This window comes from Hemitrygon akajei, chromosome 2 (genome assembly GCF_048418815.1).
Source record: "Hemitrygon akajei chromosome 2, sHemAka1.3, whole genome shotgun sequence".
Classification (NCBI taxonomy): Eukaryota; Metazoa; Chordata; class Chondrichthyes; order Myliobatiformes; family Dasyatidae; genus Hemitrygon; species Hemitrygon akajei.
In genome coordinates this window covers 136,842,432-136,867,377 of record NC_133125.1, presented here as the reverse complement: position 1 = coordinate 136,867,377, position 24,946 = coordinate 136,842,432, and the positions used below count along the sequence as shown (strand labels likewise).

Below are 24,946 nucleotides of genomic sequence, written 5' to 3'. Positions count from 1 at the left end.
GAATGCAGGACTGATGACTGCACTCCAGGTTTAGTCTAACCTAGGTTCGATTCAAATCTAACACATACTGTATTCCCCAGTTTGTAAGTCTTTCCTACCTCAGTTACAGGGTCATACAGCAAATCTCGGCCAAATGGTACAAGCAGACCAAGATGTCCATCTGAGACAATCCTACTTGCCTGCATTTGACCTACAATCCCATTCATTTTTCCTATTCATATTTCTGTCTAAATATCTTTTAACTGTTGTAAATAAATTAAACTCAGTTTTATTGAGTTATTGAGTTGAATTCATTAGTGCGTGTGTTGTTTCATTTGATTTGACTGTTGTATGCTAAATACTTCTGCTCCTTTACCCTCTTCATCAACATGCAACATGGCTGTGTGTGTACGCCACTTCTGAGCTTCAGTTCCAATCCTGCCCCCTTCCCCATTTTAATATTTGAGTCTGATTCCTCCAAGTTAAATCTATCAGATGGTGTCAAATCTCTTGAGTTCCATTGAACCGTCTCATGTATATTACAGCAAATCTTTTAAAAAAAGAAACATGCTTCTCCACTGGTTAAGACAGGCCACAGGAATTCTTTGATGCCTAAAACCAGAGGGGAGAAAAGTTGACAAATGTAGCAGGGCAAAATTCTTTCTAAGAGTAAATAAAATAAATAGCTCAAAAGTTTTTGCACAGCTTAAGTTTGGTTATGTTTAGATTTTATCTTCCACTAGTGACATGTTTTCAAGAGATGTGAAGGAATCCCATCATCTAGAGAAATGAAAGATGGAGTTTTTTCCCCTTTCAAACGTAGCTAATGGCTCACTCTGTTTGAAGCTCAGTCAGAAGAGCCTTCAGAAGAATACAACCTCAAGCTGCTGACTCTGTGAAATGTACATCAAAAAGTTTTGGGACAGTTTACCCCCTGAACACTGGACATCATTTGTTGTGGAACTAAGCATAATCCTATTCCCATTCCCTGCATTGAACATGCATGTAGTATCTGCGTTGAAGATACTGGCATTTACTTCCAGTGAATCTGCATCGATGCAGGTTGTGGATTGGACTGTAGTTCACATTATGGTGTGATTTCTGGTTTCCTTTCTCAGTTGCTATTTTTGGGTGACTTTGAATTGGGGCGGCCTGCTGATACTGAACACTGAGCTGAACGGAATGTGGACTCTTCAATTTTGTGTGTCATATTTTGTGGTTTTGTTCATTCTTTCTCGTTGCTGCTAGCACAATTTGTTTTTTGGGCAAGGTAGTGTTAATGTTCTTGTTTGCGCGATGTGTTTTTTTGTGAATTGTGGGTGCTGGTGTTCCTTTTCTTTGAAGGGGTTCTATGGTTTTCTTTGTTTTGTGGCTTTCTATGGAGAAGACGAATCTCACGTTTGTATGCTACATACTGTACATACTTTGACAGTGAATGTGTTTGAATCCCTTGAATCAAATTGAAAGCTCTTTTCTCTGTCCACATTGCAATTGTTCAGGTTTGAGCCATGAAGGACGCACTCTAGTGCTGAAGTTAGTGCTGCTGCTTCAACAATCAAAAGATCTAGTTCCCACTTCCATTCTGACCTCACATGCTGTCTCTGCAGTGTTGGCCCACCTTGTGACCGTTTGGGTTTCTGCTGAGCTGATTGATATTCATTATTCAGGATTAGGTGGCTTTTACTAAACTCATCTTTCATAGCACAGCAGATGAAATTCTTCAAAGTTCAAGATGTTTATTGTTACTATTTTAATTAGTACTCTTTACCCATTCTCTTGGAAGCAATTGGATCAAGAAATGCACTGTGACTTCACTGAGACTGCAGTCTCATCAGAGGAAACAACAGGACTCAAAGGGTTAAATGGTCTAATTCTGCTCTTGTGGCTTATGGTCTAACATTGTCTATGTTAACCTAAGGTTCTTGCCTTCTGATCTGATCAATACAATAGTGAAACATCATATACATATGAGTTCACCACAGATGTCTGCCAAGAAAAAGATATAAATATTTGAAGGCAGTAATAGTGGGGATGAGTTACAGAGATGAAGATATGGAGTCCATTCTTCAGTCTTGACCCAAGATGAATCTCTTCCTAGAACCACCTTTCAACGTCAAAAGACATGTTCATCTGCAATTTATTGGTATGCTTTTCCAGTTTACAAGAATTGCATTTTGAAATAATTTATATAATTATAACCAGCGTTAGAATTACTCCTCAAAATCAATACACTCCATTTAAAGTAAAATAACTGTATTTAATCATGAACACAAGAGATTCTATAGATGCAAGAAATCTTGAACAAAACACAAAATATTGCAGGAACTCAGCAAATCAGGCAGCATATGTGGAGGGAAATAAATAGTCAAGATTACAGGCTGAAATCCTTCATCAGGTAGGTGGTAGGTTGAAGAGGTAGAGGACTGAAGAAGACTTCCTATTCCCATTCTCAAACGACTGTCCATGGCATCCTCTATTGTCCTGATGACGCCAAACCCAGGTTGGAAAGGGAACACTTCATATTCAATCTGGATAGTGTCCGACCTGATGGCATGAAGATCAATTTCTCAAACTTCTGTTCATTACTCCCATTGCCCATTTTCTCTCTTTCCATTCTCACTCTGGTTACCCTCTCACCCCTTCTCTCCTCTGCCCATCATTCCCCTCTGATTCCACTCCTCCTTCCCTTTCTTCCATGGTCTACTGTCCTCTCTTACAAGATTCCTTTTCCTTCAGTCCTTTTCCCCCTCCTCGCCCAGCTTCACCTATCATCTGCCAGCTTGTACTCCTTCCTTCCCCAACCTTCTCATTCTGGCTTCTGTCTCCTTCCTTTCCAGTCTTAATCCGAAAAACTAACTGTTTATTCCTCATCATCGATGCTGCTTGACTTGTTGAATGTATCCATCATTTTGTGTGCACTGCATTTAATCTGCCTTATTAGCTGAAGGTATCTCCTCCTTAGTCGGGACTCATTGCTCAAAATAATGATTATTGACATGCAAACCCCTTCAGAAAACAGACTAAAGTGTTAGTTAAATTACTCTTTGCATTATAGGTTGATGGAATATAATCGCTCTAAAGTGAAGATCCTGATATATTCTTGGCATATGTTGAGAAATGTGTTAACTTAGTGACAGCAGTACAATGCAATACACGATAATATAGAAAAAGCATGAATTGCAGTAAATATATATGAATATTAAATAGTTAAATTAAGAAAGTAATGCAAAAACAGAAATAAATAAAATGTAGTGAGGTAATGTTCATTGGTTCAATGTCCACTTAGAAATTGGATGACAGGGGGAAGAAGCTATTCCTGAATCACTGAATCATTCATTGAATCATTGAAGGGTCATACCTTCCAAATATCTGGACCTGACTTGCACTACCTTACTTTCCCTTTCCTATTTTCTAATTATGATTTATAATTTAAATTTTTATTATATTTACTTTGATTTGTACTCCAGGGAGCACGAAGCGCAGAATCAACTATCGCTGTGATGATTGTACACTCTAGTATCAATCGTTTGGTGACAATAAAGTAAAGTAAAGCGTGCCTTCATGCTTCTGAACCTCCTTCTTCATGGTAACAATAAGCAGAGGGCATCTCCTGGGTTGTGGGTATCCTTAAAGATGAACTCCAAATTTCTGAGGCACTGATCCTTGAAAATGTCTTGGATACTATGGAGGCTAGTACCCATGATGGAGATGACTAATTTTACAAACTTTGCAACTCTTTGCAGTTTATTTTGATTCATGCAGTAGCAACACCCTTCCACCCCATTACAGCGGGTGATGCAGTTTAGGACTCTAGAACAGTACACTCAATATCATCTTCCCAAGTGTTCCAATTTCCTCCCACATCCTAAATAAGTGCCTGGAATTAATTAGCCACTCCACTTTTGTCCCTTAGCATGTAGGTAATTGGCAAAGGAATCAAACAGATATTGGTGCAATGTGAGAGAAAATAAGTTGCATAATTGCAGGGAAAGAAAGGGGTTGATTGTATTTATTGAGAGTTGCTTCATAGCTTTAGGTTAAATAGCCTCCTTCTGTGTCTTATGTTATTCTGCTTTTGCAGTGAAGCCAATTAATAAGCCGAACTGTGAGGCTTTCTTTATACAGCATGTAAAAGGAGACAGCCCAAAGAATTGCAGCTGATTAACTGATGTGTTTGTGTTGCATTTTTTTTGGCTTAAATTGTTAAAGGTTATCTCCCCATTGGGGCTTCTTTAAAAATCAATTATGAAGAACTATCATTAGCATGAACATCTGTCTTTTTTTGTAAAGCCCATTCCTATCTCTTTTAAATACTTTTGATCAAACAGTGACTGCTCACATCATTATCATTACGGATGGAGGGTGAAACTTAGCCAGGCTTAAAACTTGGCACAGTTATTTTTAACTGGGACCTGTGCTTGTGGTTTTATAATAAACCTTAACAGTGAAGACACTAAATATCAACAATAACTTCATGAAGGTAACAAGGATTCCACGTTATCAGTTCATTTAAATCCTATATAAAAAAGAAATCAAAGATTTCATATCATCTTACTTTAAGACTTTCTTTCTCATTTGTTTCAAGATCTTGATGGACCTTAAGCCATTCCACCATTTGCTTCAAACTCCTCCGACCCTGTCATCCAGTTTGAATGGGACACATTGGAAATTCTAATCTCTGATTGGCTTAAAAACTTGGTTCTCCAGCCAATTACAAAGCATAAATTTGAATGCTGACAAAAGTATACCATTGAGGGTTATCTGTCGAGTTCAGGTGTGATTCAGGGCTAAGTTACTGTAGGAGAGCTTCGTTTAACTAGCATACTTAACTCAGCTAAGCTGACAAATAATGATAAAGGACCATCAGTCTCCTGAAGTAAGAAACTAAACCTCCTCTTTTCTTTCAGTTAGTTCTGACGAAGGGTCTCAGCCCAAAACGTCAACTGTACTTCTCCCTATAGATGCTGCCTGGTCTGCTGCGTTCCACCAGCATTTTGTGTGTGTTGCTTGAATTTCCAGCATCTGCAGATTTCCTTGTGTTTGCCTCCTTAAGGACATATTTCTGTGCATTGGGACCATTTAGTTCCAGGGAATTCACCTTTGTATAATTGGTAAGGATCTTTCTTCTAACCCAGTTGAGGGTGTGTGCCCAAAACCCATTCAAGTGTGTTTACATGTTGTAAGCTAACTCTCTGAAGTAATTGAAGTTTTGAATAATTTTTGGCAAATTTGGAATTACAGACCAGAAGAGATTATGAGAGTATGGTTTGAAATACTTGACCGACCGAAACTTTTTAAAAATTCTATTTAATGAGTAGTCATAATGATCAAATTTAATAGAGTAAGATCCCATGATTTGGTTTTGATGCAGGTTTTGACCAGAAATGTTAAAAATTGCTTTTCATCCACTGATGCTGCTGAGCTCCTCCAGCAGAATGTTTGTTACTCCAGATTTCAATGTCTGCATTCTCTTCTGTCTCTCAGGAATACGTAGCTGACTTCACTCATAAATGAGGTGAGCATTCACAGTCTTTACTTTCCCATAGGTTTAAGGTGAGAGGGGAAAGATTTGAGGGGTAAATTTTTAACACAGAGAGTGGTGGGCTTGGGAGCAATCTGCCAGAGAAAGTTGTAAAGGCAGATATAATTACAACATTTAGAATATATTAAGACAAGTACAAAGAAAGAAAAGGTTTAGAGCAGGGGTTCCCAAGCTTTTTTTTGCCATAGATCCCTACCATTACCTGAGGGGTTCATGGACCCCAGGTTTGAACCCCCGGTTCTAAGGAATATGGGCCTAATGCAGGGCAATGGCTCTAACTGAGGTAGGCAACATGGATGAGCTAAACTAAAGGGCCTATTACCACATTGATTAATTCAATGAATATAGGAACATTAACTAGATGTTTCAGTACAGTTACCACATTGTGAAATTGGTTTTTACTTCAATGTGAATGTCCAGTTTATCAGAACAGCCTTTCCTGTTTTTACTTCTCAACCGTTTATCTCCAAGGTGGGAATATGGGAACCAAACAAACGATAAGTCTGTTGGTTATTACAGTAAGATGACAAATAATTCATGATGTGGAAGGTCCCAGGAGCAGATGAGTAATAGCCAGACCACCAAGAACTTGAAGAATAACAAGGTTTAATGTGAACCATTGTACTCGGATTCAATTCTAGTGGTGAATTTATACAACACACTACAGAATGCCAAACATTTATTGCAGAGCAGAATAACTGTAAATAACGCTGAACCAACAATGCAGTAACAAGGATAACTGTCGTATATTTTTGCCATCGTCATCTAAACACGTCTTGCAAACTGACAGACTTTACTGTGACTAAATAGGTCAGCCATGACCCACGTTATAACATTTTGACAAAATTAAAGACACGTGAACTTCTTACAGAAAGTATAATACGTTGACTGTCAAAACTGAAAACATGGACTTAATCTTTCCGTGCTATACACAAGCACAAATAAGTGACTCTTGTATTTTCTTCTAGTGCTCAGCATGTAAGTAAATGCATATTTAAAGAGTGTATATATATTTATATATATTTATATATGAAATTACTATCCTGTCTTACAGGAGTTTTCCTTGATTGCATACAGATGATCAGTAGAACACCCATAGATAAAGTCTTTTCCATTTGAGGGATTTCTTTTGACTTTTTGGTATGTTTAAAGCCAAATATTCCTCCCCCTCTACAGGATTCTACTGTTGATCAATACAGGAACATGCTCCTGAGATTTTTCATGAGTGTGAACAAAAGTATCCACTCTCGATGGATCTTGCATCTTTGAATTTCACCAGGTCTCTCGGCCTACTTCTGCCTCATGTTCCCACCACCAGTTTCCAAACTCTTCCAAAATCTTTGGGGAGCAGGATATCAGGCTTTTGCATTGTGATAACCTCCCTCAGTTTTAGCCATTCTGCTAGGTTGACCCCATGCTTCCAGGAATGAGGTTTGCAGTAGGAAGAAGGCAATGGGTTACAATTCTATCCTCTGTGTGGTAACCAGGGAATTTTATAACAGATGCTTGTTGGACTCCATTCTTGAAATTCAAATCTATTGATTTAAGCAAAACAAATTTCAGGAACAAACTTAAATGCATACATGTCTGTTATAACTGAGAGCCAAGTTACTGCAGGAAGGTTTGTGGTGAAAGAATACACATCCTTTCCAGAGAATTCTCCTAAGCAGGCGAAGAGACAAAAACAAAATATGTTGTCAAACTTCAGAAGCCAAGAACTTGGCCGACCTGAAGCATAAAGTTCCATCTGCAAAAAGACACCTGTACCTTTATGAAACTTACCTTCGTCTGACTGGTAATGATTTTGGCTTTTAAGCCAGAAGGCTGTGTGATCAAGCCCCATTCTGTTGCATATGCATTTTGCCCCTACAAGAGAGAATGAACTTTTATGCTCTCAGTCTCTAAGTAGGGCACAAGAAATTTAGCCCATCACTCAGGTGAATACCCTCTGCCCAGGACTCAAGCCATTTTTCAGCTTTGTTTGAAGGCGGCTTTGGTCATTATGACATAATCCACAGCCATTACCCAAAGAGCCGGGTGATGCGACTTGGCTGTCTGTCCAACGTGTCATTCCTCAAACCAACATTCACTTTAGTAAATAGACAGTAAATAGCCACCTCCGCATGGATGTGTGGAGATGGGATTTCGCCTTTTTCTACCTTGTGGCAATGAGTGGCCTTCAAAAATAAGGAATTCATTGGCCGGAGAGAAATTTGGAGCGGGGGTTGGGGATGGTAGCAGGATGTATTGAGGTCGTGAAGGGCACTTTCATAAATGCAAGTTCATTTTGTATTTGCATCCAGCTACCAGGTTTCAAAAATGTTTTCAGCATATGACAGTTAAAGCTGCAGCAAACCCTTATGCAGAGTGTTTTTCACATAAATCCATTGTCATATTCATACTAACATGCTACCTTTTCAAAGTTCAGTATCAGAAACACCTTCAGAGTTGAACCCTAATCTTTAATTACATATTACTTATACTCTCTGGATATTTTATCAACACGTATTCTAAGAAAAAAATGTATTTTACCTGACAAGTATCCTAAGTTTAAAAATATTCTTCAATTATTTGTGTTTTTTAATGGTTACATTAAAGATGTTACTTGTTGAGCAGTATTACACAGAAATAAAATCTCTCTGGAAAATTAACAAATATAGGGCTAAACTAATGGGAACATTTAATACATTAGGGAGAATGTTATTCAATTGTAATAGATACAGCGTACTAAATACTCCTGTATTCATGATCCCTTATATTTTGTAACTTCCATTGCCAAAATACGCTACGTTAAAATAATCTTTGCAGTTAATATATGAACCTTGTGTCAAATTTATTGACTCAATGACAACGCCCCAATTTTCTCTATATAAAAATTTGTCAAAAAGTACGCTATATATATCAAAATAAATAACAATAGATATAAATAACAAGTAGAAATGGTTTACTAAGTCGTGTTATAAAGCAATCTCTCATTGCCCTTGTACTTTCCAGTTTAAATCAAACACAAACTTTAATTATATACGCTCTCTGCTACCATTCATGCTTTAACAAGTGATTCTAAGAATGTTTGGAAATGAATCCCAAAAATTAGGGACAGCAGTGTTTTTAAAATGAGCAACTGATGTGTTTTTTTTTTGGTTGCCACTTTTTATTTAGCTTTTTTTTTCTTTTTTTTGTATATTTTTTTTTACTTATTTTTGCTTGGTGTACCTACATTGGAATGTGTTTGAAAGAAAATCATCCATTCTGCAAAGAACATGCTATCTACCAAATTTTTTAGATTGGATCACCATGCCCAGAGTGCTGAATTTTTTAAAAATCAAAAAAAGGAAACAAAGCCTTGATTCTCATTTGCTTAAACATGCTGTTATAAGCTGCATTGAAGATTTCCTCATTCTGAACAACTAAACAATGCTGGTACCTGCCAGGCACAGAGAAAGCTATAAGTAAGAGCCTTAGTCGCCCCCTATGACAACTAGTATTATGCTCCAGTACATAATGAAGGCACGACACATTAAATGACTGTGAGCGTGGAAACAGTACTCTTGGACAGATTACAAACACTCAACCATCTTCACTGCGACTTCAGTGACATGAAGCTTAAAAGAAACCCCACAGAGGATGCAGACAAAGAGAAGGGGGGACAGTTGTGGAGTGATAGAACAGTCTTTTGCTACAGTTTGGGAAGAATATAGTTCCATAAAATAGGTCTTACTGACAAGTTGTCCTATTTACAAACACTTTGAATGTTCACTTGGATCACTTAAAGCTGGATTGCCCATTTTGTAGTCTTAGTTAATCGTGCTCTCATTTTAGAATCTTTTTTTTTCCTGTCTCATTACGTACATCAGCAGCAATTGGCCTCAATTAAAAGCAGCAATTTATATTTTGTTCCTCCACAATTTCGGCTTCACTTATATTATATCATTTTCTCAGTGTCTCCAAGTCTAAACTATGAAACAGTCCCACCATTTTTTTTCTTTTTGCCGTTCTGGTGGGGTGGCCAGTTCCAGTTCCTCCACCATGAAGTTTAGCTCCTTCCTCTTTTACATTAAGTGGACAACAGAGATACCAAATCCCATGGTTCCTACAACACAGACAACTTCAAGTACTTGCTGCAACAGTGGTCTAAAGTCCTACCCGTAACACAGAATTCAGACAAAAAGGATTAGCATATTCTACCACTAGTGCCTACAATCAGGCTGACATGAGTTAACGGCTGGACAAGGACAAAGTACTCTTCATAGTTGATGTTCTTTAGCTGTTTCCAGGTTTGATGGTGCCTGTTTGTAAGACTTCAGGCTGGCCAGGGGGATGTCCGTCATTGGGTTCCCACTAGTATAATGCCCGTCACCACAGCCAATCAGCTTCCTGTCGTTGAATTGGCTTCTGTTGCCATCCGCTTCCCAGGTCCTTGAAAGCGCATGGCCATTTATTAACTTATCCTTCCTGATCCATTCCTTCTGCGATCCAAAAGTGGAGAGGGGGGGCTTGAGTTGCTGGTAGGAGCCAAGATCTGCAGGCATCCAACAGTTGTCCGAGTGTCCGAGTACCAGGCATTCTTGAGTGCACATTTCTGTGGCTTCGGCTAAGCCTCTGGGACCAAGTGGAACATCACCTGAAAAAAAAGCAGAGACAAAGAGAAGCATGCATTAATGGCAAGGCCCAGTACAGCGTTACGTCCCCAAATAGGTGCTCAAACTAGCATTTGAATCCAGGTTAAGAGGCTTCTCACATTCTGCTATAATCGAAACAAGCAGTTATGCTTTGATCAGTTCTGGTTGCTTCATTATAGGAAGGATGTGGAAGCTTTGGAGAGGGTGCGGAGGATATTTACCAGGATGTTGCTTGGATTAGACAGCATGTCTTATGGGGGAAGGCTGAGCAAGCTAGGGCTTTTCTCTTTAGAGTGAAGGAGGGTGTGAGGTGATTGGTAGAGGTGTATAGATGACAAGAGGCATTGACAGAGTTTACAGCCAGCACCTTTATCGCAGGGCACCAATGACTAATACAAGAGGTGTTCGGAAGAAAATGTAGGGGAGATGTGAGAGGTAGTTTATTTTTTACACGGTGAGCAGTAGGGGCATGGAACATGCTGCCAATGGCGGTGGTAGAAGCAGATGCATTAGGGGCATTTAAGAGACTCTTAGTTGGGTACACGAATGAAAGAAAAATTGAGGGCTACGTGGGAGGAAAGTGTTAGAATAATCTTGAAGTATGTTAAAAGGCTGGCACAATATCATAGGCCAAGTGGCCTGTACTATCCTGCACTGTTCTATGTATAGACAGCACAATGACACCACCAGTAGAATTGCAGCCTTTAATCCTGATCTTCAGCGCTGTCTACGTGGACTCTGCACGTGCTTGCTGTGACTGTGTGTCATTTTCTTCCACTGCCCAGAAACATGGAAGTTCACTGATTAATTGCCTCAATAGGTGCAGGTGAGTGGTATAATATGGGCCAGTTAATGAGAATGTGGGGAGAATAAAATTTAAGATGAGTGTTTGATGGTCAGTGTGCTGAATGGCCTGTTTCCATGCTATGTTTCTCTGTGATTGTATAATCTACTCATTCAGCCAGAGCTCAAAGCAACACCCAAAACATGGTGCAGGAACTCTTTAGGACAGGCGGCATCTATGGAGGGAAATAAACAGTCGATGTTCGGATGGGCAGACCAGTTGTGACTATTATTTCGTGGGAGAATTATCTCCACCGTGCTTGATAAACATTGCAAATTCAGAATAAAGTTTCATTCTTCTGATCTGAACAACCGAAGGATGTGAAAAGTCACACTGAAAGATATCCAAAAGGGAAATTTCATTTGATAAATACAAGAGATTTTACTGATGCTGTAAATCTCGAACAACACACAAAAGTGCTGGAGGAACTCAGAAAGTCAGGCAGCATCTAAGGAGGGGAATAAACGGTCAACATTTTGGGCCAATGGAGGAAAATGCTGGCTGCTTATTCCCCTCTGTAGATGCTGCCTGACTTGTTGGATTCCTCAAGCATTTTGCAGAAATCACATTTGATTTCCCTCTAATCAAAGACAGGGGCAGAAATGATCTACTAAATTATTTCCAGAGATGAAGTACTTTCACTACAAGATTAAAGAGGAGGAGCTGCAGTTGCTTTCTGCCCCTGGGCCGCAGAAGTTTACAAGGAGATTTATCAGAGATGCAGAAGGTCATAGAGACTCAAGTGACTGCAGATGCTGGGATCTGCAGTTTAAAAAAAACCCACAAAGTGCTGGAAGAACTCAGTGAGTCAAGCAGTACCTGCGGAGACAGAAGGATAGTTGACATTTTGTGTCTTTACCCTTCATCAGCCCTAACCCAAAATGTCTTCTCTCCCCTTGTCTCCACAAATGCTGTGGTTTGTTTCTCTTGTAAAAAGTAACGACGGATTCAGAGGACAAAGGGAGTAAAGTTGCTCACTCTGGCAGATGGTTCAGGGAACAGGAGACAGAGATTTAAAATTCTGAACAATATATACAAAGGAATGTGAAGGAAATATTTCCTATCAATAGGATAACTCTCATCTGCAGCTCATTTCCAGTAAGGGTAGGTGAAAACAGAAACAATCCCAGAAAGAATGGGTGGGCACTGGAAGGAGACTAAATGCAAGATTTTTGGTAAAAGCTGAGGGAAATGGAATGGATGGGACAGAGATATATATGCATGACCTCTTTTTGTGTTAGAATATTCCTGAGAGATTCTTTGAAATAAAGGAAAGTACATTTTTGCCTTTAGTCTGATGGGATTGCTAATGGTTGGGGCTGTGGACATAAACTAACTTGGCTAATTGTAGAAGTCTGGACAAAGTTTATGAAGCATTGCATCATGTGGGACTACGATACTTTAAAAAAATGGGAAGATACCAAACATCTGTGATACTCTGAGCTCTTGCCAGCATGAGCGCAATGGGGTATCAACGTTTCTTCTGCATGTGTTGCTAAGAGACACACAGAAGAGGGGAAAAGGCACCAAGTTCAGACATTAATCTTTCAGAATGGAAAGTGATGATATTGGGAACAATATATACAAAATGCTGGAGGAACATAGCTAGTCAGGCAGCATCTATCGAGGGGATGTTTCAGGCTGAGACCGTTCATCAGGACTGAAAAGAAATGGTGCAGAACCCAGAATAAGTAGGCACCTCTCCAATTCATAGTGTCCCAATGGAGGATCTCAGTCTGGAATGTCATCTGCTTATTGCCCCCTATTAAAGTTGCCTGGCTTTGCTGAGATTCTTCAGCATTTTGTGTGTGTTGCTCTAGCTTTCCAGCATCCGCAGAATCTCTTGTGTTGATGTTATTGGAAATTGCTTGTTTTAAAAATTAATCAGAGATGTCAAAACGGCATCATCCAGAAAGACAACTTGGCCAATTACCAGTTAATGTTCGATGCCCAATCCCACTGGAGCTGACCAGTCACTGTGAGCTATCTTGCATGTATGGAGTAATATATTCTTATTATTAATCTGAGATTATTACAAGCCATTGGGTCTACTAATGACCAGGGATTATTTACTTTCTTTTGTGTAATAGGATTTTGCATAAGTAATTAAGGATTACTTCAGGCCAACAGTGTTATTCTCTGTAACGCTGGTATTAATTATTCTCTTATTAATTTTCACTTATAATCTTCTGCTTACTCTGAAGCAAAGACATTTTATTTCCAAGGTCTTTGCCTTAAATAGTCTCATGTGGCAGCCTGAGCTCTGAAATGTTAGATGAGATTGAGGAGTAATCCTTGCATAATTTACAAAGCTGACCAAACATTAATGACGACAAACATTATTATCTCAGTAATAATAGAGAATGATCAGGTGTTGTGCTTTAAGTATAGTTTTATTTATGCATTAGTCAAGGTATGAAACTGTTTCTGATTCCCTACCTTTTGAGCTGTCAGATACCTCATTCACACTCCCTATTGCAATCAGATGATATTGTACATCATTTCCATTGAATGATAAATGAAAACTGGATTCCACAGGAATTATTGTTCTATGTTGCACCTTCATGCTAATACTGTCAGAGAAAATAAGTGTGCTCCTTTTCGATATGCATTTAGATTAAATTAGAATGGACGGTACACATACAGGAGGTAAAGAAGGGAAGAGCATGTGTGGGAACTGAGGTTTTGAAATAGATTTTCTTGAAGAATCTGTGTGAAAAGAAGTGTTGATATGCAAATTAATCACCTTTAACCCTTCTGCCAATACTCTTGAGATGAAGTGATTCAAAACCCTCCAATTATTGTTGCTAATGTTGAAATATTCTCCTCCTCTTTACTGAGAAGGAACTATTTATTTTGCTTCCTTTAAAAGAGACCATATTTTGCACTGTTGCTAAAACCGAAAGTGCCTGATGTGAATTCTTTACAATAACAGGAGCCACAGGCAATAACAAAAAAAACCCCGCTACAGGCTGGAAGATCCAGAAGTGAAACTTGCAATTTCTGGAACATTTCCCTAAGTTCTGCATAATATTTTATTGAATAGTTTTCTTTTGACATGATTTTGCCTGGTGTACATAAAAAGCTGTTGTTGTGCTGCAGAATTGTTGATCACTGAGTTGACACAGATTCTGGTTAGGCTGCACTTGGAGCATTGTGCGCAGTTCTGGTTGCCCTATTATAAGGAAGGACGTGGAGGCTTTGGAAAGGGTGCAGAGGAGGTTCACTAGGATACTGCTTGGATTAGAGAACATTAGCTTTGAAGAGAGAGTGGCCAAACTTGGACTGTTTTCCATGGAGCGTCAGAGACTGAGGGGAGATGTGATAAAAGTTTACAAAATCATGAGAGGCAGAGATAGGGGAGACAGTTGAGAGTCTCTCTCTCAGGGTGGAAACATCAAATGCTGGAGGGCAAAGCTTTAAGGTGGGTGGGGGGAAGAGCTTAAGGGCGATGTGTGAGGCAAGATAACAAGGAGTGTTGTCTACCACTAACAGGGGTGGTTCTGGAAGCAGATACGACACATGACCATGCAGGGAACAGAGGAAAATGGATCATGATAGATCGACATCATGGTCAGCACAGACAAGGTGGGCTGAAGGGGTTGTTCCTCTGCTGTACTGCTCTATATTTTATAGAATTCTTTTCTTGTAATTTCTTACAGTAAACAAGACCACTCAGCCCATCAAACATATGCCAGCTCTTAGAGTGATCCCTTCTACACTTAATACTCTGCAACTATTCCCCACACATAATCTCATCAACTTGCCCAGTTCTCCTGTGACCCACCACATTAGCAGTAATTTAGAGAACCCGAGTAACCTGCCAGAACGTTCTTTGGGTGAAGAAGGAAACAAAATTACCCGATGGAAAGTCATAACACCTAGGTCAGGCCTAAACTCAGGTTACTGGCGTTGCAATTCACTAAAACAAAAGTTGTGGTATGCAGAAACATCCATCTGAAGCCAAAGCAGAATCAGAATCAGAGTTAGTTTTATTATCATTGACACATAGAGACATAAAGATAGAAATCTACAGCACATTACAGGCCTTTCAGCCCATGTTGTTGTGCCGACCATGTAACCTACTCTAGAAACTACCTAGAATTTCTCTACTGCCCTCTATTTTTCTAAGCTCCACGTACCTATCTAAGCGGCTTTTAAAAGACCCTATTGTATCCACCTCTACCACCTTTGATGGCAGTGCATTCCATGCACCCATCACTCTCTGTGTGGCACATGTTGTGAAATTGGTTGTTACTGAGGCAGCAGAACAGTGCAAGATGTAAAAATTACTCTGTTGCAATAAAAAAATGAAATACGTACAATATATAGTGCCAAAGAGGATTACTGAGGAAGTATTCATGGTAGTGGAGGAGAAGAAGCTAAAAATTTCCTAAAATATTGACTGGTTTTTCAGGCTCCTGTACCTCCTCTCTGATGGTAGTAATGAGAAGAAGGCATGTCCTACATGGTGATGGGCCGTTGATGATAGATGATGCCTTCTTGTTGCACTGCCTTTCGAAAAAGTCTTCGATGGTGGGTAGATGGGCTTTTTCATGTGATGGAGCTGGCTAGGTCTGCAATCCTCTGCAAACTCTTTTGAATCTGTCCATTGGTGTCACCATGCCATGGGATGCGATCAGTCAGAATGTTCTCCACAGTATATCTGGAGAAACTTGCGAGAGTCTTTAGTGACATACCAAATCTCCTCAAACTCCTAATGAAGTAGAGTCACAGATGTGCTTCCTTCTTTCAAGTGCATCAGTATGTTGGGCCCGGGATATTTCTCTGAGATGTTTACGCTCAGGAACGTGAAGCTGCTCACCCTTCCACCCTTTTGATCAATTGATTAAAAGCACATTTCAAGCAGCAGGTGTGCGAGAAAATTCATAATTAGCATGAATAAATAAAACTAGACAATGCTATTCCTACTTCCAGCAAGTAATTCAGGCTGGCATTGAGGCACAGCTAACCGACCTCTGCTCCGCAGTTCCAGTGACCTAGAGTCAATCCTCCACCCTGTGTGGCATTTGCACGCTGTCCCCTGGCAACTGTGAGGGTATCCTCCAGGTACTCTGGTTTCCTTGACGACCCAAGGACAATTCAAGTGAAGTTTATTGTCAATTGCACAAGTATGGTGAGGAACAGATACAGTGAAAAGCTTGCTTGCAACAGCATCACTGGCCCACAGGTAGAGACGACACACAAGAACATAAATTATCAGGACTGTGAAGGAAAATATATGCACAAACAAAGAGCCGGCAAAAAATAACAGAGACAAGTCCATGTTCTTCAAAGAGAACCACAGCATTATTGTAGGGTTTGGAGACTGGCGTGTCTCAATGACCTGGAGTGATATGCTGGCTGGAGTCAAGGCTTTATGCTTTGGCACTTGGTAGGGTCCCCATGTCAGGGTCAAAGGGCAGATGCCAGACTAAGAACGATCCACCAGTCCTCCAGATTTGGCTGTTCATCTGAGGCCTAACAACCCTGACACAACCAATCTGCAAAAGACAACAAACTGTGCAAGTACAAAAAGAATATTGAGAACATGAGTTGTAGATTCCTTGGAAGTAGGTCGATAGGATGTGGAATCAGTTCAGTGTTAGGCTGAGTGAACTTATCCACTCTTTGTTCAGGAGCTGGATAGTTTAGACTCCTAAACCTGATGACGTGGGATGAGCCTCCTGTACCTGCTTTCTGATGCCAGCAGTGAGGAGAGAGCATGGCCTGTATGGTGGGGAACCTTGAGGATGGATGCTGCTTTCCTGCGACAGCACCCCATGTAGGTAATCTTAATGGTGGGGACGGCTTTACCTGGGATCAACTGGGCTGTATTCACTACTATTGTAGGCTTGATCATTGATGGTTGGCAAAGATTTGGTGGGCTGAAAGGGCTGTTTCCTTGCTTTATGATTCTGTAATACAATATTCATTAAGAAAAGAAAATACTCTATTAATTTTTGTATGTTCTTGCCGCCTCCATTCTTCTCTGTCTCTTCCTTCCTGGACAGATTTCAGTGGGGAAGCGATTGCTCACCAAGGCTGAAAACAGCTGGCTTCATGCAAACTTCCCTGGAGTACAGCTGGCTTGTTCTCCCAGCAAAAAACCTGATCCCCTTGGAGCAATTCATCCTTAAGGATTGTGTGCATGCGCCAATGATTCTGCTTCACCGGGGGGGCTTCCGGCCAGCATCGAGCATGAAATTAGGAGGCTGCTTTCAGAAGCAGTTTTGGGAAGCTGCAGGATATTCCAATGCCAATGCGGCAACTGGAGTCCTCTAACTAAGTACAAGGTCTAAATAGTGCTTCTGAAAGTGCAATTAATCCTTTGCCATGGAAAATGCCAAAAACACTTTCAATGTGGCACAGGGCTGAGAGCGGTTACTGTGACAGTATTACGGTGCCAGTGACCCAGGTTCATTTCCACTGCTGTCTGTGAGAAGTTTGTGCATCCGCCCCGTGACTGCGTGGGTTTCCTCCAGGCGCTCCAGTTTTCTCCCACATTACAAAGACGTACAGGTTCGTATGTTAGTTAGCCGCATGCGTCTGACTGGGTGGAGTGGGCTGGTTGGGCCGGAGTGGTCTGTTATTATGCTATACCTTTAAGTTTATATTTAATGACAATTAGTGAACATAGCAGAAGAATGAAATAATGTTGGAGTAGGGGTTGGCTGCCTGGCTCTTCAAATCTGTCCCATCGTTCAATATGACCACGGCTGATCTATGCTCGCCTCAATTTCTCATCTCTAGCAGTTCTCCATCATCTTTAATCTCCACCTTAAATATATCCAATCATCTCATTTCCACCACCCTCAAGGAAAAATAATTCCAGAGATTCACCCAAATATATGGATTTTCTGGATTCTGCTCTCTTCCTTTCCAGTCCTAATGTCCCTGATGAAGGGTTTTGACCCAAAACTTTGACTGTCCATTTTCCTCCATAGACGTTGCCTGATCTGCTAAGTTACTCCAGTATCTCGTGTGTGTGTGTTGCCCAACAGCACAGTAGCGTAGTGGTTAGCACAACACTTTATAGTGCAGGCAACCCGGGGTCATTCCCCGAATCTGCCCATAAGGAGTTTGTGCACTCTCCTGTGACCACGTGGGTTTTCTCTGGGTGTTCTGCAGTCCAAGAAGATACCAGTTGGTAGGTTAATTGGTCATTGTAATTGTCCCGTGATAAGGCTAGGATTAAATGCGGTGCAGCCTGAAGGGCTGGTGGAGCCTAATCTGTGCTGTATCTCAATAGATAAACAATAAATACATTTCCAGAATCTGCAGGATCTCTTGTGCCCCAGAGATTCGCTGCCCTCTAAGCGATTTCTCAGCTCAGCTTTAAATGAACAGCCCTTTAATGTGCAGCCATGACCCTTGTGTGTAACTCTCATGACTGAGTCCAGAAATGACAGTCGTCAGGAGAAAGATCAAGGCTAACATATCCCTATGACATTCCTCTATCCTGTTTTCTAAACATGGTGAGTTGCTTATTTGAAAAGGGTACACTTGTGGAGGGAGATTGTGGCAGGGACTATTGACAACTCTCGCAATGAGCCAGTACAAACACGATGGGTTGAATGGCTTCTTACCGCACTAAATCTGCCTTTGATTTTAGATGCCTTCATTAGGATAGCAGAAGAATGCTGTTTTAAATGCATTAATCTTTCATCTGCTAATATCACTCTCAGTAATTGCTTTGCTTGCAATATAAAAAAATGCCGAACCCTCTGTACTTTTTCCCCAAGGGATCACTCCCCTCATGAGGTCAGGGTATGAATAAAGAAATGCTCAAATGATTTGTTTGATGATAAACTGAATTGATTAGCCTTCCTGACAATTAAGCAAAGGCATATTCATCAGGACTGCCAAATAACTTGCATCATTGCTGCTCATACTCCAGCAGTCAACCAGGGACACACACAGTGCAACACTCACACCTGCCAGAGAGAGGTCGGGATTTTACATTTTGGCACTAAACCAGCACATTTTGTTCAAAGCAAGTGCATCTTGTTAGAATGCAAATCATTGGAAGAGGTACTCCTGTCATTTACTTTCATTGCAATTGTCCTCCCCACCATCAAACCAAGTATTTACAACCACTTCCATTGTCCACTTCCCAGGGGTGAATATTGGCCAGACAGTGAGGTACATCTTCTCATGACAGAGTTCCATGGAATTATAAATGACCACCTGAGACACCGGACCTATGCCAAAGTAGATTTATCACACTCATCAGCTTGCATTATCCCATTCACTCAACTTGTTCAAGTTACTTTGAAGCTTCTGTGTCCCCCTCACAATTCACGATCATGTTTCATGTTCTCGTTAATCTTTGAAATATCACGATCTGTTCTCTCACACAGATAACTGATAGATAAATGTGAATCGTAGGGGCCAGATATGATCCACGCACCACTCCACTCACCTCAACACTGAACTGATTCCACAACCTATACGCTCACTTTCTGTGACCCTACAACTCATGTTCTCAGCATTATTTATGCATTATATTTTACTTTTTAGCTCACGCTAGTAAAACCTAATGTACGGACAGAGCCAAGCATACTCATTTCTCAATTGCTAGGAACTTTCTGACCATTGTAGTGCTGCTTAGTATCGTGGCTTTCTGGAGATTTGCATAAGCATTGCAGTGTAGGCCTAATGGTTTAATGCTATTGTGTAGTGACTTTGAGATGATACCAGTTGGAGATATTATTAATGGGACAATATATACCTTGTTCATGTTCCATAGTCATTCATTTTCTTCTTTTTATTCAGCACATTTCTACAGTTCTTCGCTTACTGATTTCTGTATATTATGTGTGTTTGACATGGCTATATCTATTAAGAAAGTTGTTCTTGCTTGTTTATCCTGTAATATTATATCCAGACAGTTATTATGGATTGTTCTGTCTATAATAACAAATCAGTCACAATATAATTTGTGGGACTCTGACTTTAAAATTGGATCCGGCTTATACTTATAGTAAGATATGGTTTCTTTTATCAGTTTGTACTTTAAAGCAAGATTTTGGTGAACAGTATTTGGACTTGATTGTGCCTGTTTAAGTAATCAGATTGGTTAAACTGCTGTAGGTTCCTGTAATGTGTTGAATTGTTTCTGATTTCTTTTTGGCATTCTCTGTATTTATCCTCTTGAATTCACTGGTCTTTTATTATGTATTTTTGATAACTTTTGTGTTAACCATCTGGTCCTGCATTGCCCCAAGGAACACCTCTGTTTTTGGAAAGAAGTCTTCAGCTCTGAGCCAGGCATTCGACGCTTCCTTGTCATCATCTAGTCTTCACAGATCTTATTATTTTTTCTTATTAAAGTCTTATTATTTTTTTCTATATTTGCGCAGTTCATCTTCTTTTGTACATTGGTTGTTTATCAGTTTTAGTGTATTGTGTTTCTTTGATTCTATTGTACCTCTGTGTACTGTGAATGCCCACAAGAAAATGAGTCTCAGGCTAGTATATAATGACATATACATAATTTTATAATCAATCTACTTTGAACTTTGAACAGTAACCCTATAAAAGGGGTAGTTAAAACTGCCCACAAGATCACTGGCACCAGCCTCCCCACCATCAGGACATGTAAAAAAGTGTTCTGGAAAAAAGGGCAGCAATCCTGGGAAGGATCCCACCCACTCTGGTCATGGACTGTTTGTTCTACTCCCATCAAGGAACAGGCTATACAGCATCCATGCCAGCACCAACAGACCCAAAAATAATTACTTCCCCCAGCTACCAAGGCTAATCAACACCTCCACCCATTAGCCCACTCCACCACAATTCCCAACTGCACTACTTTCTCATTTCAAGTACACTTATTATCAAAGAATGCATAGATGATACAGCCTTGAGATTTGTTTGCTTACAGGCAGTCACAAAGCAGGGAACCCAAAAGAATCCAATTTAAAAATAGACCAACAACCAATGTGCAGAGAAAGAGAAATAAACACAAACAATGGAATTGAGTACAGCATTCTGAACCAAAATGAGTTCTTAGTACCAAATCTCCAGAGGAACCCAGAGCAGGTCCAAAGCCTTGGTCTTAATTCATCTTACTGGTAGGGCCTTAGGTAGGAACTATATTTCCTGTCAGAATCACCTTACATACAGATATTCCTGTAACTAGCATCACTTTATGAGCATATTATCAATCTATGTATACAAACTAATCTTTGTATTTATATTTATTGTGTTTTTCTCAGCTTTCTTCATGATTATTTTGTTTTATTATATGCTAAATAGGATCCAGAGTAACAATTAATTTGCTCCCCTTTGTACTTGTGTACTGAAGGATAATAATAAACAGTTTTGAATGTTGAACCTTAAGTCTGAAATTAGTAACTGCCTTTCTCCCCCAAAAACACCATATGTTTCTGCTTGGTTTCCTGTCTGTCAAACTATTTTCAATCCATGGCTATATATTAGCTCTAATCCTATGTGCGTTAAATCTTCACAATAATCTCTCATGCAGAACTTTACCCAAGGCCTTCTGAAAGCCTCAACACAGCACATCCACTGGATTTGCCTCATCTATTATGTCGGTAATACTGTCCCTTCTTCCCTCTCCCATCGGGCAGAAGATACAAATGCATGAGAGTATGTACTGTCCCACTTGGCTCAAGGACAGCTCATATCACACTGTTATCAGACTCCTGAACGGGCATCTTATATGTTCAAATGTGAACTCTTAAACTTTTGACTTCTTTGACCCCAATCAACCTCATCGTGACCCTTGCACTTTATTTTTCCACCTGTACTGCATTCTCTTAGTGAATACAACACTATATACAGCATCTATATTCTTCTTACTACAATGATGTACTTATGTACAGAATGATCTGACTGGACAGCATGCAAACAATAACTTTTCACTGTGTCTATGTGTTTGTGACAATAATGAAGAAAATAAAAATAGAAAATAGAAATACCCTGATGAAAACCCCAATGGATTTGTTAAAGAGAAATTTCCTTTGAGCAATCCATGTTCATTTTGTTTATTCCCATTTGTATTTTCCAAGAGCGAAATAAATTCTATTTTTCCCATTGGAAATTGGTTTATTATTATCACATGTATTGAGGTACAGTGAAAAACTGTTTTACATGCGATCAATATGGATTAATTCATTACAACAGTGCACTGAGGTAGTACAAGGTGAAACAGTAACAGAGAAATGGCAATGCAGACAGGTAATAATGTGCAAGGTCATGATGAGGTAGACTATGAGGTCAAGCGTCCATCTTATTGTACTAGGAAGTCGTTTACGAGTCTGATAACAGCGGGGCAGAAGCTGTGATGGCTTATGCTTTTGGACTTTTGTGTCTTCTGCCTGATGGGAGAAGGGTGAGGAGAGAATGTCCAGGGTTGGCGGGTTCTTGGATTATTCTTTTACTTTACCAGGGCAGCAATGGTGTCCATGGAGCAGTGGCTGGTTTCTGTGATGTGCTGACTTGTGTACACAACTCTCCATAGTTTCTTACAGACTTGAGCAGATCAGTTACCATACATCATTTTAACAATCTTGCAGTTCTGTTTTCATTCTCCCCCACTTTTGTCAATCATGGATTACACTTCCACCTTCCAATTTGCAGCAACATTTCCATAACCTACAGAATTTTCAAATTTAATAACCAATGTATTCCCTCCCAAGACAATTTGGCCTGCATAACATTTCCTCGTTAGATAACCCATCCACTTTAAATATTGGTCAATCCTTTCAACCTCTCTCGCTGTGTCTTCTCACTGTCATTTTCTCGTGGGCCATGGGACTAACGGATAACATCTTATGTTTCCATACATGTTTAATACAGAAACTTGCTATGAAGGGCACAGAAGGCCTTCCCATAAGCAACCCTATTCATCTCATTTAACATTGCTCTTTCCCATCAGAAAATGAATAAGTTGCAGAATATGAAAAGCAGACCCTACCACTCATCAAGATTACCACAGCCATCAAGCACTTAGCTACATTAAAAACAGTTGATTCTTCCCACAGAGTCATTAACTTCTCCAACATTCTACCACTTACCTACATGCTGGAGGCAATTTAAAGTCATCAATTAACCTATCAACTTGCACTTATTAAACAGGACACCCAGGAGGCAAACCCACACAATCACAGTGAGAATGTGCAGACTTCATACAAACAACACCAACGTCTGGGATTGTTCCCAGGTAACTGGCATTGTGAAGGAGCACCTTTGCTAGCTGTCACACTGTGCCTCCACTTCATTCTCAGGTGCCTATCCAAGCACTTTTGAAAAATTTCTGTGCACGTCCATTCAGACGGTGACTCCCGATCATCTGTTCTTGCTAATGAAAGGTTTGCCCTCCACTTCTTGGCCAAGACTTTAAGTCTTGGGGTGGCATGGAATCGTGGCAGTTAGTGCATCACTTTACAGTGCCAGCTCTAAGATTGCATTTCAATGCCCCCGCTGCCTGTTCTCGCTGTGAATGTGTGGGTTTCCTCCCACCTTCCAATGATGTATGGTTAAGGTTAGTGAACTGCAGGCATGCTACGATGGTGCCAGAGGTGTGGAGCCACTTGTGAGCTTCCCCACACAATTCCTGCTGATTTGATTTGACCAAATGATACATTTCACGATATGTTTCAATGTACATATGACAAATAAAGCTATTCTATAAATCTGTGTTCCTAGTCATCGAAATTATTAGGAAAGCTCTCTCCTCCTAACCCTATCTGAGCTTACCATGATATTTTGTGTCTCTGCCAAATATTCTCTGTTCTAGCCAAAATGATGTTGGGTGATCTCAATGTGTTGAGTAACATTTCTGGAAGGTGATGGACAATTGACATTTTGGGTCAAGACCCTTCATCTGGACAATAGATGGTGAATAAAGATGAGATGGTGAATGACTATTTCCCTCCACAGATGCTGCTTGATCCATTGAATTCCTCCAGCATTGTTTTTGTGCACCAGATTCCAGCAACTACAGTTTCTTGTGTTTCCTATTCTTTACTTCGGCCTTCTCCCACAGGCACCTTTAATGTTAGTGAAAACCCTCCTCTCCAGCTGTTGTACTGTGCTTTCATTATTACAGATTCTACAAAGGCACTTGTAAGCTCCCATGATTTAGCTCCTTACATTAATAATTAAACACATATGTGCCACTTAATAAAATGGTAACATAACGCCTCCATCTTGTATTAGCTATTGTGCATTGCTCATAACTAGTATACTGTTCACACTCCACCCTTAAGACAATGTTCCTGAGATAGATACAATAATACTGCATCCCTAACTCAGCTTTACTCGCTGACCATTTCTCATTCCTTTGATGGAAAAGTCATTAGGACTTATTAGTGCACTCAAAATAGGTGAGAGATTGCAACCCTCAAATAGAAAGCAGGAAGATTGCAATCACACTTGTGAATCTCTCCATCTCATATGGTACTGAAATTATATGGTACTGAAATTAATCTTGTGAAGATTCTTGCTCCCTAAACTCACGCACTATCTCCACTGGGCAGTGATTTTGGATTCTAAGATTTTTTTTTAATGAAGCCCAAACTGAACAAATACAGTAAAAAAAAGCAGAGGTGGGAAATGCATAAGAACATGTCATATTACACTACATTTTCTTAAACTTCTTATGGTTGATAATTGTAGTCTCTTACAATTTCATCCATTGTGTAAAATCCATCAATCTTTGAATCAAGTAGTCATTTAGGGGAAGACATACTACAATAGAGGCCTCACACACTTGATGTTTGGTTGAAATCACATACTGCATTATAATGGAATATCATTACCATTTACAAGTGTGAAAGCCACCTCTAACACCTCCATCAACTTTACAATTCAATCCCTACCACACTACTAGACTGTCTGCTTTGTGGAACTCTAGTGCTTTAGCAGAATGGGGAAGAGTGGCATTCTGTTGCAACACTGAAGGGTTTTGGCCTGAAACATCGACTGTAC

The 24,946-nt window shown here is 40.0% G+C and overlaps 1 protein-coding gene across 4 annotated transcripts in view; it reads right to left on the bottom strand.

Annotated features, from left to right (window-relative positions):
• Positions 1–6,110: 6,110 nt before the first annotated feature.
• Positions 6,111–24,946, bottom strand: part of LOC140715809 (protocadherin-9) — a 795,188-nt gene continuing 776,352 nt past the window's right edge. For 3 of the 4 annotated variants that reach the window (XM_073028259.1, XM_073028269.1, XM_073028278.1), the window contains one exon: positions 6,111–10,142. In XM_073028259.1, coding sequence (XP_072884360.1) covers positions 9,766–10,142 — 377 coding nt within the window. In that variant the 3' untranslated portion in view covers positions 6,111–9,765. The remainder of the gene's footprint in view (positions 10,143–24,946) is intronic. The other variant, XR_012096189.1, reaches the window with a different exon arrangement.